At 38.8% G+C, this 15,229-nt stretch overlaps 1 protein-coding gene across 2 annotated transcripts in view; it reads left to right on the forward strand.

Annotated features, from left to right (window-relative positions):
* XPO5 (exportin 5) overlaps nt 1–15,229 on the forward strand; it is a 41,014-nt gene that overhangs the window by 24,179 nt on the left and 1,606 nt on the right. For both annotated transcript variants that reach the window (XM_070932488.1, XM_070932487.1), the window contains 11 exons: nt 4,423–4,523; nt 6,955–7,051; nt 7,336–7,472; nt 8,591–8,688; nt 10,027–10,073; nt 11,092–11,186; nt 11,916–11,978; nt 12,474–12,556; nt 14,026–14,133; nt 14,278–14,418; nt 14,609–14,773. In XM_070932488.1, coding sequence (XP_070788589.1) covers nt 4,423–4,523; nt 6,955–7,051; nt 7,336–7,472; nt 8,591–8,688; nt 10,027–10,073; nt 11,092–11,186; nt 11,916–11,978; nt 12,474–12,556; nt 14,026–14,133; nt 14,278–14,418; nt 14,609–14,773 — 1,135 coding nt within the window. The remainder of the gene's footprint in view (nt 1–4,422; nt 4,524–6,954; nt 7,052–7,335; nt 7,473–8,590; nt 8,689–10,026; nt 10,074–11,091; nt 11,187–11,915; nt 11,979–12,473; nt 12,557–14,025; nt 14,134–14,277; nt 14,419–14,608; nt 14,774–15,229) is intronic.

A 15,229-nucleotide genomic window follows, 5' to 3' on the forward strand; every position in this document is an offset into this window, starting at 1 on the left:
AGCAAGTGTACATTAGATTACCATTCTTAGTTGGACCCAGGGCACAGACAGCATTTTCTGTTAACTGTAAGGATGAAGCAGTGGTCAAGTTTGGCACGCTCTTTCACAAGCACAGTCAAAGCTAGTTTTTGTTCCATACTTCTCTGTGCAAGCTAGAATAACTAATCCAGGGTTTATCTGACTAATCAACATACTGCTGCCTACATCCCACTAACTAGGATGCATAATCATTCACAGTAACTATAGGGTATAAAATACAAGGAAAATTCAGTATTTATGACTGTCACAGTTTGCAGGAAACAAACAATATGGGTGCCGGTATGTTTGTAAAAGAAATGGTGTCTTAGACATGTTAATAATATATTCCTTTATAAAGAAAGGCCCCTATAAGTACAGAACTAATGCAAAAGGGAATGGTTTGAGCGCTAGAGCCTTCCTCTTCTTTCAGAATTTGTTTTTATCCCTATTTAGAAGCATTGCAGTCTCATTATGTCAGCTAATATTTTTTTTTGTTGACGTAATGAAATTACAGAGGCATATATCCTCTTTCATTTAAATGCCCCATATCTGTGTCTTGGTGGCTTTTGTGGAGGTAAATTGTGTTTGTCCACAACTTTTTCCCAGCGTAAATCACTCCATCTTGAATGATAGAGTTAAGTAAATGGCTCTTCTTTTGGTTTCTCACATGGAAATTTGTGTTCTGGGTGAGAAATGAAGCTGTGAATATAGCTGACCATTTGAAAAAAGGCGAATTATGAGTATAAAACTTCCACAGCTGTGTCATTGGGTAGAGAACAGTGTAATTGTATACATATCACAAAACTGCACTCATGAAGGCTTTTTTATTTAGGGAATCTACTGCGGTGCAGTAAAAGTTGCTTTTAGTTGAACTGTTGTGTTGGCTGATTATTCACATCTTGTTGGGTGTCTCTCAGGTCTTTTCCTTTTCTGTTGTCTGAAGAAAATGTATCATTAGTAATTCATTATTTCTAATACACCTTGTAGTTTTGTTATTGCTGTCTTATTGCATGCTTTATTTTGCTAGAATGAGAGCTAATGCAGCATTTGGATGTGAAGCAAATAATGCTTCCATTCCAGAACGGAACTTTCACTACACATGTTAACAGCTTATAAAGGGGCCACACCTTTTCTTGGGCTTGTATGTAGTACCCAGGCTCAAGAAAATACTCAGCTGAATTAAGTAATTAATTAACACATGACTGTTTCTGATGCATGCATATCTGTGAACCTACATAGCTATGGGTGAGCCAAGGAAAGGCTGCCTCTCCTTTACAAGCTACCAAGAGGTACAGGTACTCTTCACTTAATGACAACAGTTGGGAACAGAATTCCATCACTAAGCAAGGTGGTTGTAAATTGAAAAGATGTGTGACTACAATGACTTACAATCACAGTTCCGGTTGCAGCCATTGAAGGAATCAAGCACGGTCATTAAGTGTGATGTCCCATGATCACGGCTTGTGACTTCCTGCCAGTTCCCCCATTGATTTTGCTTGATGGAAGCTAGCAAAGAAGGTTGCAAATAGTGGTCACGTGAAACTGTGACGACTGCAGTTTTGAAGACCTGTCATAAGACCCGTTATTCAGTGCTTTCATAACTTTGAGCGATTGCTGAACAAGTGGTCATTAAGTATGGACTACCTGTATAACAAAGATACTCATGGCAGATCCAAAGCATATCTGCTTCAGATTTGAGGGCCCTATCTTTTAGTTAGAACTTTCTTGGCTAAATTAATGGTTACTTGGGCCTGTTACACAGAGCTCATAGAATCTTGTATGGCAACCATCTCCCTCTAGGCCTGACTTTTATAGTCTGCCAGAAAATCAAATGCACGCAGATGCAGAATTGTTCTGTGGTCACTATGCAAATTATTCTTTAAGTAACCTGCAGAGGCAATCTAACTCTTTTACCCTGATTTTCCTTCCTGCAGCCACCATTCTGATATTATGAAGATGCAGGAACAAAAGGGAAGAGGGCAACGGAGGAGACTGGATGAGGAACAGGAGAGGGTGTTTTAAAGGGTCAGCAAGGTTGTGCAGCTGGGTCAGGCTACTATGAAAAGGAGAAGGAAATGCCTTCCAAGCAAAATTACACATTTTAAAATGGCATTGTATGTGTGATCTTGATAAACATCCAAAGTAGTATCATAATCACTTCCTACACAATTTGGGGACATGTAAACACAACAAGGAAATTGATGGCATTGGTGGCATTGCCAAAATGTTCACTGCCATGCTGCAAATTTAATTGATATTCCATTGAGTGCTTTCTAGTATGGGAAAAGAATTTGCAGGTCACTGAAAGGCATCTTTCAGTGTCTCTTCTCGAGTTTTGCTTTCCCCTGGAGCTAATGCATCAACTTTCACTGTTATTTCAAATATCAAATCTTTTTTGTATCAATTTTTTATATTTAAAATATCACACACACACACACACACACACTCATGCCATTTTGATTCCAGTATATGTTTGGAAATATTGACTGCATTAAGTTGTGGTCAATCACATTGACCGAACATTAAAAATATGTTTTCAGCTCTTTAGCATTCTTCAACTCCAGAAGTAACAGAGATCCATGTGAGCATAATTGTCCTTGACACATTTAACTTGGCCTATGACAAACTCCTGTTTCTTACTGATTTATTTACCAGGTTTACATCCCTCCTTGTCCTCTAGGAACTTAAGATGATTTACATATTTATTTGCAACAGTACATGCTGTTCAATCCAGTGAAGCTCAAAGCAGTTTACAACCCAATACCATATAAAATTAAAATAAATGGTACCACAAATCTAACAAAGCAACAGCAGTTCAAGGAACAGCTACCACATCCATATCCATAGCAGAAAAATGTCCCATATCACCAATCTGGAAGGCGCTAATGGCTTTCCAAAAAAATCTTAACGATGAGAGCATTTTCTTCATACCTCTCCCTCCTTCAATTTTCCCTAGAGCAATAGTGAGGATAGCTTTTGCAGTAAGCTTTGAGCAGGATGTATTGTTTTATGCCAGTGCAGGCACTGTTACCACCATGCTGCCCAATCTAATGTTGGTTAGTTCCACGAGTTTGGAAATCCTATTCTATCTTTATCCCAAAGGTGCTTTTTTTCAAGAGGCAACTGGACTTTCTGGTTTTTCTTTGAAGACGTTTCGCTTCTCATCCAAGAAGCTTCTCCAGAGCTGAAGAAGCTTTTTGGATGAGAAAAAACAAAGTCCAATTGCCTCTTGAAAAAAAGCACCTTTAGGACAACCATGACCTGATGACTGAGAATCTCCATAGACATATTCTATCTTTTTTTAAAAAAAAAGTTTTGGCTTAAAAGCCATTTTATCTATTGCAATATGATTTTAAGCCCCTACTCTGGTGCTTAAAGGCTTAACCAAAAGAAATAGTCACTCTCTCTTCATAATGTGATGCTTCTCCTTTCTTGCAGCCTCTGTTAGCACCCTTTGAAATGAATGGGCAGTTCACACCTCAGAACTATTGTTCCAGGCCCTCTGCAAGCTCAGGCAGACATCGCTGCAATTGGTTTCACTTTGGTCCCGTTTCTTCACAAGTATAGAGACTTCTTTTAGAGACTTCTAAAAATGACAGCTGAGACTCTGGAGAGCAAATGAGAGGCCTGCCCCTGCCACCCAACGACCTAGTCCTTTCTTTCCTTGCACTCTCTTACTTTGGGGGATTGCTGCTCTAGGGGGAACAGTCTGATCGCCTCTAGCAGCAGGCACAGAGGCAGTTTTGGCGAAGGCTGTTGGGCCCCTTGGCTGCAGAATTTGTGCTGTGCAGTTACCGAAGCCCTGAGTGGAGGTCTGAGGTCTCAAAAGGAGAGAGGTAGGTGAGACAGAGACCCTTCCTCCCCACTCAGATGGTCCATCCAGCTGCTGAGGGTCCCTCTTTAGCCTGGATGGCAAGAAAGAAGTCACCCTAGGCTGAATGGAGGTTCTTCCCTGGCAGCATGGTGTGGTTAACGCAGAGTTGTCCTGCCTTTCGGGGGGGCATCTTTCTGCCACAACATTGCTTGTAGCATGTGAGAGTATTCATAAGCTGCTGCATTCTGTCAGAGCTACCTGCCATTCTAGGCACCGTGACCCATCCTTAGGAAGGCAGTGTGTCCTGCATGGGTCCTTGCAGCCAGCGCTTCAGAGGGCCAAGGCCAGGCAAATTGGAGCAAAATGTTGTCTGGAGTAACATGAATCCTCCACACAAACGAGATTTCTCCATATGCCCAAGGCAGGGATGTTTTTTATTGCTAAGGAAGGGGGATCCCATGCACAAGTGCTTGGTCTCACCTTCCTCCTCACCAGATACAGGAGCTGTTTACAAGCTGAAGCCGGACTTCCACTGTCAGGGTAATTGTTAGATTCAACTTGTGATTGTAAAATATCACATTTTCTTCCAGGACCCACAACAATTTGTATATGCCAGAGATGGTGGCTAAATTGGGAGATACCTTTGCAAAGGCCTTTGATATGCTGGAAGTGGAGAAGAATGCCATCCTTGGTAAGTAGCTGCTTCTTACAGGGAAGCCCAGAGTGGAAATGTCACTTGGTACAGGTATTCCTCAACTTACGGTCATAATTGAGCCCTAAATTGCTGTTGCTAAGAGAGACAGTTAAGTGAGTTTTGGCCTATTTATGCCCTTTCTTGAGATAGTTGTTAAGTGAATCACTGCAGTTGTTAAATTAGTAGTACAGTTAAGTGTTACATTTAAGTGAATCTAACTTCCCCATTGACTCTGCTTGTCAGAAAGTCGTAAAAGGTCACATGAACCCTGGACGCTGCAATTGTCACAAATATGAGTCAGGTGCCAAGCAGGCAAATTTTGACCACGTGTCCATGGGGATGCTGAACAGTCATAAGTGTGAAAAACAGTCATAAATTAGATGTTTCAGTGCTGTTGTAACTTTAAACAGTCACTAAAGGAATGGTTGTAAGTCGAGGAATATCTGTATTAGGCTGAGCCAAATTGGAGTAAATTATGGTCCAGTCAAACTAAAACCCAGAGCCTCTGATTTTCTTAGGTTTTGAATGAAACAAATTTCAGATGGTCTGGCAAGGCAAATATGACATAAATATGCCCCTTTCTTCCCCAGCACTGCTTTCCTTGCTTTCAAGTGCAACACAATCAAACTAATCCACATACACCTTCTCCGAGTCATCGAAGCACAGTTATCACATGCAGTAATGCCTCTGTTAATAGGCCTTTTGAGGAAAGGGGACATCCATAGAAACTGAAAGTACATCATTTGTGATGTCATCTTATAACCAGTGCAAAATACATCATTTGGGATGATATAGATCTCTTGCATGATGATATTAGTATACAAATGACAAATTTATGCAAAAGAACTAGATATAATTTAGCAAAAATACCTCATTCAGACTACATTGCAGTCAGCAAATCCCTTATTTCAGCAGAGAATGTTCATATAGAAATGTCCATTGTATCTCATGTCCACTAAATAAGGTTGAATCATGGTTTTGCTGTACTTTTACGTGACCTTTACAGACTTTCAGATTTTTTAGAATTCAAGTTTAAATCCTGACTTTTCCTTCCAAATTCAGCCTGAACTTGACTTCTCTAAACTGCTAGGAATTCAAATGCTTGCTTGCCGTTTTGTATTATATGTGGATTTATACAGGAAGAGATTTAGCAAATTTATACTGGTTATCAAAACTGGAGAAACTGGTCTAGCAAAATGGTGAGTCTTTGATCCATCTTTGCAAGGACAATAATGTCTACTCATTTTCTGTAGGGTCTCTTCTTGCAGTTAGGACACTGACAGACTAGAACAGCTAATACCCTGTTTCCCCAAAAATAAGACATCCCCTGATAATAAGCCCACTCGGGCTTTTGAGCGCTTGCGCTAAAATAAGCCTCCCCCCAAAAATAAGCCCTCTCCGAAAATATTTAAACACAGAGCTGGAAATCAGGTAAGACAGCAAGAGGAGCCCCATCTTGCTCCATGTGCCCCAAAATAATAAGACCTCCCCGAAAATAAGGCCAAGCGTTTATTTCAGGGTTCAAAAAAATATAAGACAGGGTCTTATTTTCGGGGAAACACGGTAGTCATGTCTGCCAACTTTGGAGGAATGTTATTTCCTTTCAAACCAAAGCCAAGCTCCCCTCATATATTTACAGCTCTGTCTGGTTTTCTCAGGAGTGTTTCTATTTATCCTTGCCTACTGGCAGAATAATTTTACAGAGAAAATTGCTGATGTCCACTTGCACCAAAATCACATAAACTGCCTGCAGCAAAGAAATGAACACTACCAGCATGTGACTGGTTTACAACTTGCTTATCCCTAGTCAAAGTATTTTTTAAATTGTGTTTATTTGGTCCCCCCATCTGTTTTAATAAATAAGGTGGAAATTGCTAAATAATTTGATTTGATCAGTCTTCAAAAAACTCAACACACAAAAGTGTTCTTTCAAAATACTTATGGTATACCCATCACATTCTATTAAACAAGGTAATTGTGTATGGGATAAGGATCTGAAGCTACTTCTGTTTTACAAATAATTTTTATTATATAAAGTTTATAATGCAGATAAGCCTGGAAAGATTTATTTACATTATGTTATGTAACGTATTATGTCTGGAGGATACTTCTGCTCTAAATTTATTTGGATTTCAGTGCATCATGAGTTACATTAGTTTTCAAGCAGGTAGAAGTCTGCACAAGCATGATTATAATTAAGTTATTTTGTAAAAAATCAAGAAAAAATATTGTTTTGTTTATAACTGCTCTCTGAAAGCATCACATTTTTACTGCCGTTTCTCTCAGCTTTAAAATTAAAAGCATTCATGCTCCAAATTGACCTATTCCAGACATCCACAAGTAAATTTCTGCTTTTGGTAGCCAGAACTGCTCAGGTCACTGCTGAGGAGATGAATCTCTCCACTGATAGTATTTCCTCTTTTGTTAGGTCTCCCCCAGCCTTTGCTGGAACTTTATGATTCTCCTGTTTACAAAACAGTCTTGGAAAGGATGCAGGGGTTCTTCTGTACACTATATGACAATTGGTAAGAAATTAATGGATTTTCCATAATGCTATGTTACTTCACATGTGGGCTTTCTACTACTTTTCCACTATGGGACAAGGAAGATCTTTATTTGACCCAGCTGGATTTATATGTTCTTGTAACTGATTGTTATAACGTCTATAAAAAGAAAGGAATGTAGATGGGCTAGATGGAAATTGGCCTGATCCAAAATGCCAATTTTATTTTGCGCAGATAAAGTACAAGGAAGCTTTTCAAAGCAGAGTATCTTTTGGCTCTTCTAGACTGTGTTTTTTGATTTGCAGTTTCCACATTCTGGGTAGTGCTGGCTCATCCATGCAGCAAGATTTCTATGTTGTTGAGGGTCTAGCAGCTGAGCTCCTCAACTCAGCCTTCATCAATCTGGACAATATTCCTGACTACAGACTCCGCCCTATGCTTCGTATCCTTTGTCTGCTTTTTATTTATAATTCTCTTTCCAAATTTGTTCTGATTTCCATACAATGTCCCAGCTTGAGTCTTGTTCTTAATTAGGACACTTTTCTTCTGCAACTGATCAGATCCATTATAGATTGTACCGGTAGATCTAATTCCTAAAAAAAAAAAAAACTAAAAGCAACCTAGATAATACAGGTAGTCCTCAATTTATGACTGCAATTGAGCCCAACATTTCTTTTGCTAAGTGAGATGGTTCTTAGGTGAATTTTGCCCCATTTTATGACCTTTCTTGCCACGGTTGTTAAGTGAATCACTGCAGTTGTTAAGTTAGTTGTAAAGTGAATCTGCCGTCCCCATTGACTTTACTTGTTAGAAGGTCGTAAAATGTGATCACATGACCCTGGGACACTGCAACTATCACAAATAGGAGTCAATTGTCAGGCGTCCGAATTTTGATCACGTGACCATGGGGATGCGCAACGGTTGTAAGTGTGAAAAATAGTCATGTCACTTTTTTCAGTGCTGTTGTTAACTTTGAACAGTCACTAAATGAACTGTTACAAGTCAAGGACTACTTGTATCAGACTAGAACATAAACCTCCCAAGGTTTTTAAACAGTTTGAATAGCTCAGAATGAAGGCAGACATTTCTATGATTCTAACACGATGCAGATGTTCAGTGGGTATATGATCCTGCTGAACATCTGCATCCCATTTAGATCAGACTTGTAGAACTTGTAGTCTACTAAGGCAAGTATGGTTATATTAGCTGTTTCATCCTACACTTACGTACTGAATTTTGTTACATGATGCCTCTAGTGGACTATGGCCATATCAGTGCATTCTAAAATCCTGATTTAGATTTCTAAATGAGATTTCTCTCATTCTTTCCTACTAGTCTCCTACTGAGAATAGAATGTCTTTTGGGGTAGGGGTGTTGGAAAAAATCAGATTTATGAAAAATTCAGAGATGAGTGCATCTGCCTCTTCTGAGGTATCTGGGAGCAAAATTATCAGTTCAAGAACAGAAATTGCCATGACTAGATGAATCTAATGGTTTTCCATGGGGGAAATATAGATGTGTATTTCTGCTGCTCCACTTCTTTAACTAGTTTCATGTAAGGTGTTTTTGTGAAACCTTTGGTTGTCTCCTGCCCACCTGAACACTACGAATCTTTGATCTGCCCTATACTTGGACCACTGTTCACCTACCTACATATGGTAAGAACAAAATACTGTGTCTGAGAATACTGAGAGTGAGTTTTTTGTGGTGAAATTTTGAAAATGCTGGATTAAAAAACCAAGATCACATCTGTTTTCAGTTTCCTTGTACTTGTCATGGAGCTAATATGCTTGAAAGCATCCTTCGCTTAAGCAAAGGATTTTGCTAGGTGTGATGTGGCAAAATTCCTAGAGATATTTTTGCATATGATTAGGAATGACCCAAACCCAGTCACAGAATGCATATGTCAGGGTTCCAAGTAACACCCCCAACAAAATCAAACTCCAAGGCTTGAAGTTCCTCAAAACTAACTTTTATTAGAGATGTCATATTGGCACATCTGGGAAACCCCAAATCTGAAAGCTTCTGGGTTTTCCTCACCCAAAAGAAAGTTCAAGTCCTTGGCCCTCACCCACATGTCCATCACACGAACCAATCAAGTACCCTCTGGGACAGAAGATACCTCCTCATTCTTCTCAGCACAGCTACAGGGCACAATAGCCTTGACTTTCTAAAAGAATTCTATTTTGACTACATATCTTCTTCACTCTATACAATCCCCCCTCCCACTTTCCCACCGTAGAATTTGTGGCAGGCCTGAAGGCACAAAAGTAGAAAGATGGCATCCAGGTCTAACAGCATACTCCCCACGTCTTTCTCTTGTTAATAGATACTAGTTACTATTGCTTAAAGCTTTAGCTTATAGAAGCAGATCTTGGTAAGGATTTAAAATGATCCCAAACTTAATATGGGATGCATTCCTTATTGATTTATAATATTTTAGCTATTGTTACCTCCTTATAGTATACTTGAGAGTTTTTGACAACTCAGAAATTTATTGAAAACAGCGTTGTACTGTTATTTCATGACAAGTACTAAGAATAGACTCTGTACTGGAGATATCAGTAATAGCATGTGGTTTTCTCTCTCTGGCATTAAACTTCTGGATAAATTTTACGTGTAATGTGATATCATCTTTATGCCCTTTAAAGCAGAGTAAATTGAGAAGTGTCGGCCACTAAAGTACCCGGTGAAATTCATAGGTATATAAAAGTAACCTCCAAAATACTTAAAACTCTGAAAAATGCAGCTGAGCAAGATGTTTTGCAAAGATTTCAGTACTTTTTATAACTCTTGTAAAGAGTAGAGCATAACCAAAGGAGAATAAATTAGGTAAATTTGGTGACTTGCATAGCGTGAACAGGTCACTAAATTCAATTTTATCTGTCACTGAGTTTGAAGTGGTTTGATGTAGAATATACAAAACTCCGGTATACAGTATATCATTGAAATCCTTTATGTCATGTTGCTTTTTTTTTTTTTTTTTTTTTTGCCAGAGGCTGACTCAGAAATGGCAAGTTATCAATCAGCGGAGTTTGATTTGGTAAGTCTAAGGCTTAAACAACAGGAGAGGACTGCTCTTTGAAAATTACGTTTTATTCTTTTTGTATTCTTTTTTGCATTTTGTGCTTGAAGTAGCCTTTTCTGAAAGGGTCAACTATGGTCATAAAGCAGTAAGGTTTCCTAAGACAAGAATAATGTCAGAGTAAAGTAGATAAACGAATTAAAAATCTATTTACTTTTGGCACTGGACAGATGTTCTTGCATGAAGTACGCAAAACTAAGGTGGCATAATGCAGAAGCTTTTCCCTGATTATCTGTCTAATTCTCTGATTGTGGAACCCCAGAAGATTATCAACACACTGACTTACCTGAACGGCTCATTTGGAAGATGTTTGGTTACCTCATTCCCAAACTATTTAGAGCTTTTAAAGGTTTGAACCAGCCCTCTGAATTGATTTAAAAACAGACCAGCATTTTTTTAAAATGGAAAGGATTCTTCCACTTGGTGGCTACTCCTAGACAACAACCTACCTATCAGTTATACTTGAACAAGTTGAATTTTAAAAAAAATATAAAAATATCTTATGCCACAGATGCTGCTGATATTATATCCTAAAGCTATGATCCTGATCCTATTGCCGTCTCATTTAGTACAGGTTGGGCATCACTATATGGATCAGATGACCCATCTTTCATTAATATGAGAGCCGAGGTGGCGCAGTGGTTAGAGTGTAGTACTGCAGCTACTTCAGCTGACTGCTAGTTCAGCAGATCAGCGGATCAAATCTCACCAGCTCAAGGTTGACTCAGCCTTCCATCCTTCCGAGGTGGGTAAAATGAGGACCCAGATTGTTGGGGGCAATATGCTATTTAGTATACTGTCTTTGGTGTAAGCCGCCCAGAGTCCTCGGAGAGTGGGCGGCATAGAAATACGAATAATAAATAAATAATAAATAAATAAATATTTTAGTATTGGTAATATGATAATAGTCAGCATCTGTTGTGCCCCTCAGATTTCTGTTGCCGTCCTAAAATCTGTTTCCTTTATTATTCAACAGTGATGAAGATACAGTAGATGACAATCCAGAATCTCAAGAGATGTTGGAAGAGCAGCTGATTAGACTGCTCACCCGAGAAGTTATGGATCTAATTGGTGGGTGAAATGATAATATATGGACACACATCTCCCTAAGCAGGAGGAATGCTATTAGTACTTTTTACAGGAATTTAGATATTACAATACTTGACAGCTACCGGATTACCTAAGTATTCTCTATTTTTCTTTTATTTTCAAAAATGCTCTTGTTCGTCTTATGATTGTCAAGATGTTCCTTTATCAGCGGTAGGTTAATAAGATAGGACTAATTATTTTCAAACATTGTTCTTGGATGTTGATCTCCAGTATGAAAAGATAGTGACAAATAAGCAGCAAGAAAAGAGCATCAGCCATTTTCTACAGCATATTCTCAGCTGCTAAATCCTAGATCAAAATTGTTTGAGAGCATGTCTTGTAGTGTGTGATAGTTTAATAAGGAATTTCTCAGAATACACATTCATGTAGAGTCTGGCCTTATTTCTTCTTCCTTGGCTTTTATCATTTGACTATTATGTCCAAATCATTTGAACACTTGGAATTCCTTGCTCTTACCATGGTGATATCAGAAGCAGCTTAGAGGAAATAATGCTCCAAATCACATTTTGCTTTGTTCACTTAATATAAAAAAGGTTTGCATTCCTTTTTTTTAATGAACTGAGATTTTTCAGTGTAAGATGCCTTTCAAAGTTTTGCAAAGTAAAAATTAAATGATATTGAAAGGAATTATTGAAAGGAAGGCATCGTGTCTCATTGACTGATATTTATCTTTTTTTGATGTATTTGTAGCTGTTTGCTGTGTGTCAAAAAAAGGTGCTGAGCAGAATAATACAGTTACTGCAGATGGAGACGGTAGGTAAAAGTCTTGTTCATTCTGCTGCCCTTGAGATTTGAATTGAATTGGTCCTACATGTATAAATATTTTGTGGCTAACTTATTTTTTTTTAAAAGGTTATTCTTCTTGTTCTATAAATACCTTTGGACTTAGGAACCACTTCAGTAGTTTGTTAGCGAGGAATCAAAGCAACACTTCAGGAATCAGTGACACAATATCCTAGCCCAAAAATGGATGTAAGAATCTTAATGATCCATGGCTCCAAGAGCAGTATTTCTTCACTGCAGTTTTTTTTCTCAGATTGATTATCCCCAGAGATTCATATTTTGGCTTGCTGTTCTATAGGTCATCTGCCTCCTCTTGACACTTTCTGGTACTATGACTTCAAGATAAACGGAACTGTGAAGAAATACATTTCTGTGTGTGTCCTGCCAGCATTTTTGATACATCTGCAGATATCTGATCAAGATATGGTTAGTAATGAACCTTATTCACATTATTTTCCCTGATAGATGAGGAGATGATGTCCACAGAGGTGACTCCATCAACCAGCTCTGAGCTCACTGAATTGGGCAAATGCTTAATGAAACAAGAGGTAAGGAAACTCTGGTTCAATATTGTCTTTATATTATTTGTGAGAATTGAAGGATTCACTTTAACTCTTGCAAATATAAAGTCTGATAATACTTCTTCCTGCTACTCATTATTTGGGGGAATTCGTTCTTTTATTTTAGCCCCCTATATATATTTTTTTAGAATACATTCAGGAGATGAGCAATTCTGAACATCTTTGTTCAAAATAGATGATGAGATAGATAGATAGATAGATAGATAGATAGATAGATAGATAGATAGATAGATAGATAGACAGACAGATGATAGATAGATAGATAGATAGATAGATAGATAGATAGATAGATAGATAGATAATAGATATAAATGCAGTCATAAACTGTCATTTTGTATGAAATTACAGCAGTCCCAGTTGCCAACATAACCCCAGGATCATGGAAGCCATTAAGTGGTGACTTCACATGACTTCCTTGTAAGAACAGTCAGGAGTCCCCAGCAAGCAGACTAGTGGATGAGAGCTACAGGCCAAGGGGTTGCTGTGGGAGCTAGGGATCATGGGGCTTGCTAGCAGCACTCCTTGGCAGTGGCCTTCAGCAGTCGTGGCTCATGCCACTGTTCCCAGCACCTGCCAGCCTCAAGCCCCATGCTCCCTAGTGCCCACCCACAGAATTAGCCACCCTACCCATAGCTCTCAACCGTTGGCCTGCTTGCCTGGGAATCTTGCCTCTTCCTTGACAAAGAAAATAACAAAAATAAACTGGTGGGGTGGCAATCGTGAATGCAGGCAGGCCCACATTTTTATCACATGACTGCAGGCAATGCAATGGTTTGAGCATCGGTCATAGATCCTTTTTTTGTCAGTGCCATCATAATTTTGAAGTTCCTGAATTAATGAGTATAACTTGAGGACTATCTGTAGACTCTCTTCCTGATTCAGCAGGAAAAGACTCTTTCTTCTGTTTTTGAAGAAAACAAAAAGCATTCTTTCTCCTGTAACCTCATTACATTACCAGTTATATTCCAGCAGCCCTAGACTGGGATCCCTGTCGGGGGGGAAAAATGTCCGTAAATTTAGAAATTACATACAGAAGATTTAGTAAAAATCTGCTTTTTAAACACTCTTAAAAACCATTGCTTTTGTGAAAAAAATTAATTTATCATGAATAATGTCTTTTTATAAGAATATAGAAATACTGTGGCCAATGCTAGTTCTGTGGGGAAATAGGGTGATTCATCTTTTTCTGCTTGATTCATCTGACAAAGAAATATATTTTTGTGCTTCAAGAAACATCTAGAGTTCTTATGTTACCATTTTAAAATGTATTGTGAGCCGTCCTGAGTCTTCGGAGAGGGGCAGCATATAAATTGAATTAATTAAATTAAATTAATTAAATTAAATTCTGCCCCATAATGAAGAGTGCCTTGACCCATAAGACAGAAAAATCCTGTAAGGCTGTAACTGGTCTAACTTTCTTTTTATTTTTCCCCAAGAATGTCTGTACTGCTTTGCTAATTACAGCCTTCACATCCCTTTCCTGGAAGGATACTTTGTCCTGTCAAAGAACTACCACCCAACTCTGCTGGCCATTGCTCAAACAGGTACCTCGATACTGAGTTTAGAAGGATACAAAGTGGTGAATGTGATAAAAGGGTATTGCATTAAATAAGATAGGGGTAAATATCATAATTTTGGAAAACAGCCCCTTTTCCCCATCTTGCTTCACTGCAATCTCTCTGCCATAGGTGCTCACAAAGAATATGATGATCCCTGAAGCAGTGACCTGGTTTTTCACAAGCGTACTGAAAGGATTACAGGTTCATGGACAACATGATGGCTGTATGGCAGCACTTGTCCACTTGGCTTTCCAGATCTATGAAGCTTTGGTAAGGAATGGAGGAGAAAATCCATTTCCATATCTGCTGCTATTTTTGCAGTTTAGTGCCACTCCAAATCCAAGGCTCATTTTGGTGGGATGTAAAGTTCTGAACATATCAGTGGTTAATTCCCTCTTTGGAAATAGCCATTTCTCTTCTGGCAAAGGTCCCTCCTGATTCTTCTCTTTGTTATTTAAAGCGTCCACGCTATGCTGAGTTGAAAACAGTGATGGAACAAGTCCCAGAAATCCAGAAAGATTCCCTGGAGCAGTTTGATTCCAAACTACTCAACGTAACGCTTCAGAAGGTGGCAGACAAACGGCGGAAGGACCATTTCAAACGCCTAATTGCCGGCTGCATAGGGGTAAGACATGATGTCAAGCAACAGAGATATCTAATTTCTCAGAAGGATAAGCATGTTTTTCTTCCCCTCTGTGAGACTTTAATCAATGTCAGAGCTTACTTGTTCAGCCCATTAGTTGTGACTCATGTTACACAAATCCTAAACTGTGATGGTAGAAACACTGGGTACTTGTGGAGATCTAACCATGTAGCCTTTATTATTCTATGATTCAAAATATTCTCCAGAACTTATCTTTCCCAGGCCATCCATGGCTCATTACCTACTCCCTGCTTAACTGCTACAGAATATATAGCACTTGATACTTTGTTTCTGGCTTTGACTGACTTGAAGTTGATTCCAGTTAAACTCAGCCCATGTTGAACAACCCAGGATACAGGAACAAGTCTCCACAGGGGGTCATAACACCATGGAGTGAGGGGGGAGGAAATTCTACAATTTTAGCCTAGGCAATTCTTG

Source organism: Pituophis catenifer, unplaced genomic scaffold (genome assembly GCF_029215685.1).
Source record: "Pituophis catenifer annectens isolate HBS135680 unplaced genomic scaffold, rPitCat1.0.hap2 SCAF_1, whole genome shotgun sequence".
NCBI classification, from domain to species: domain Eukaryota; kingdom Metazoa; phylum Chordata; class Lepidosauria; order Squamata; family Colubridae; genus Pituophis; species Pituophis catenifer.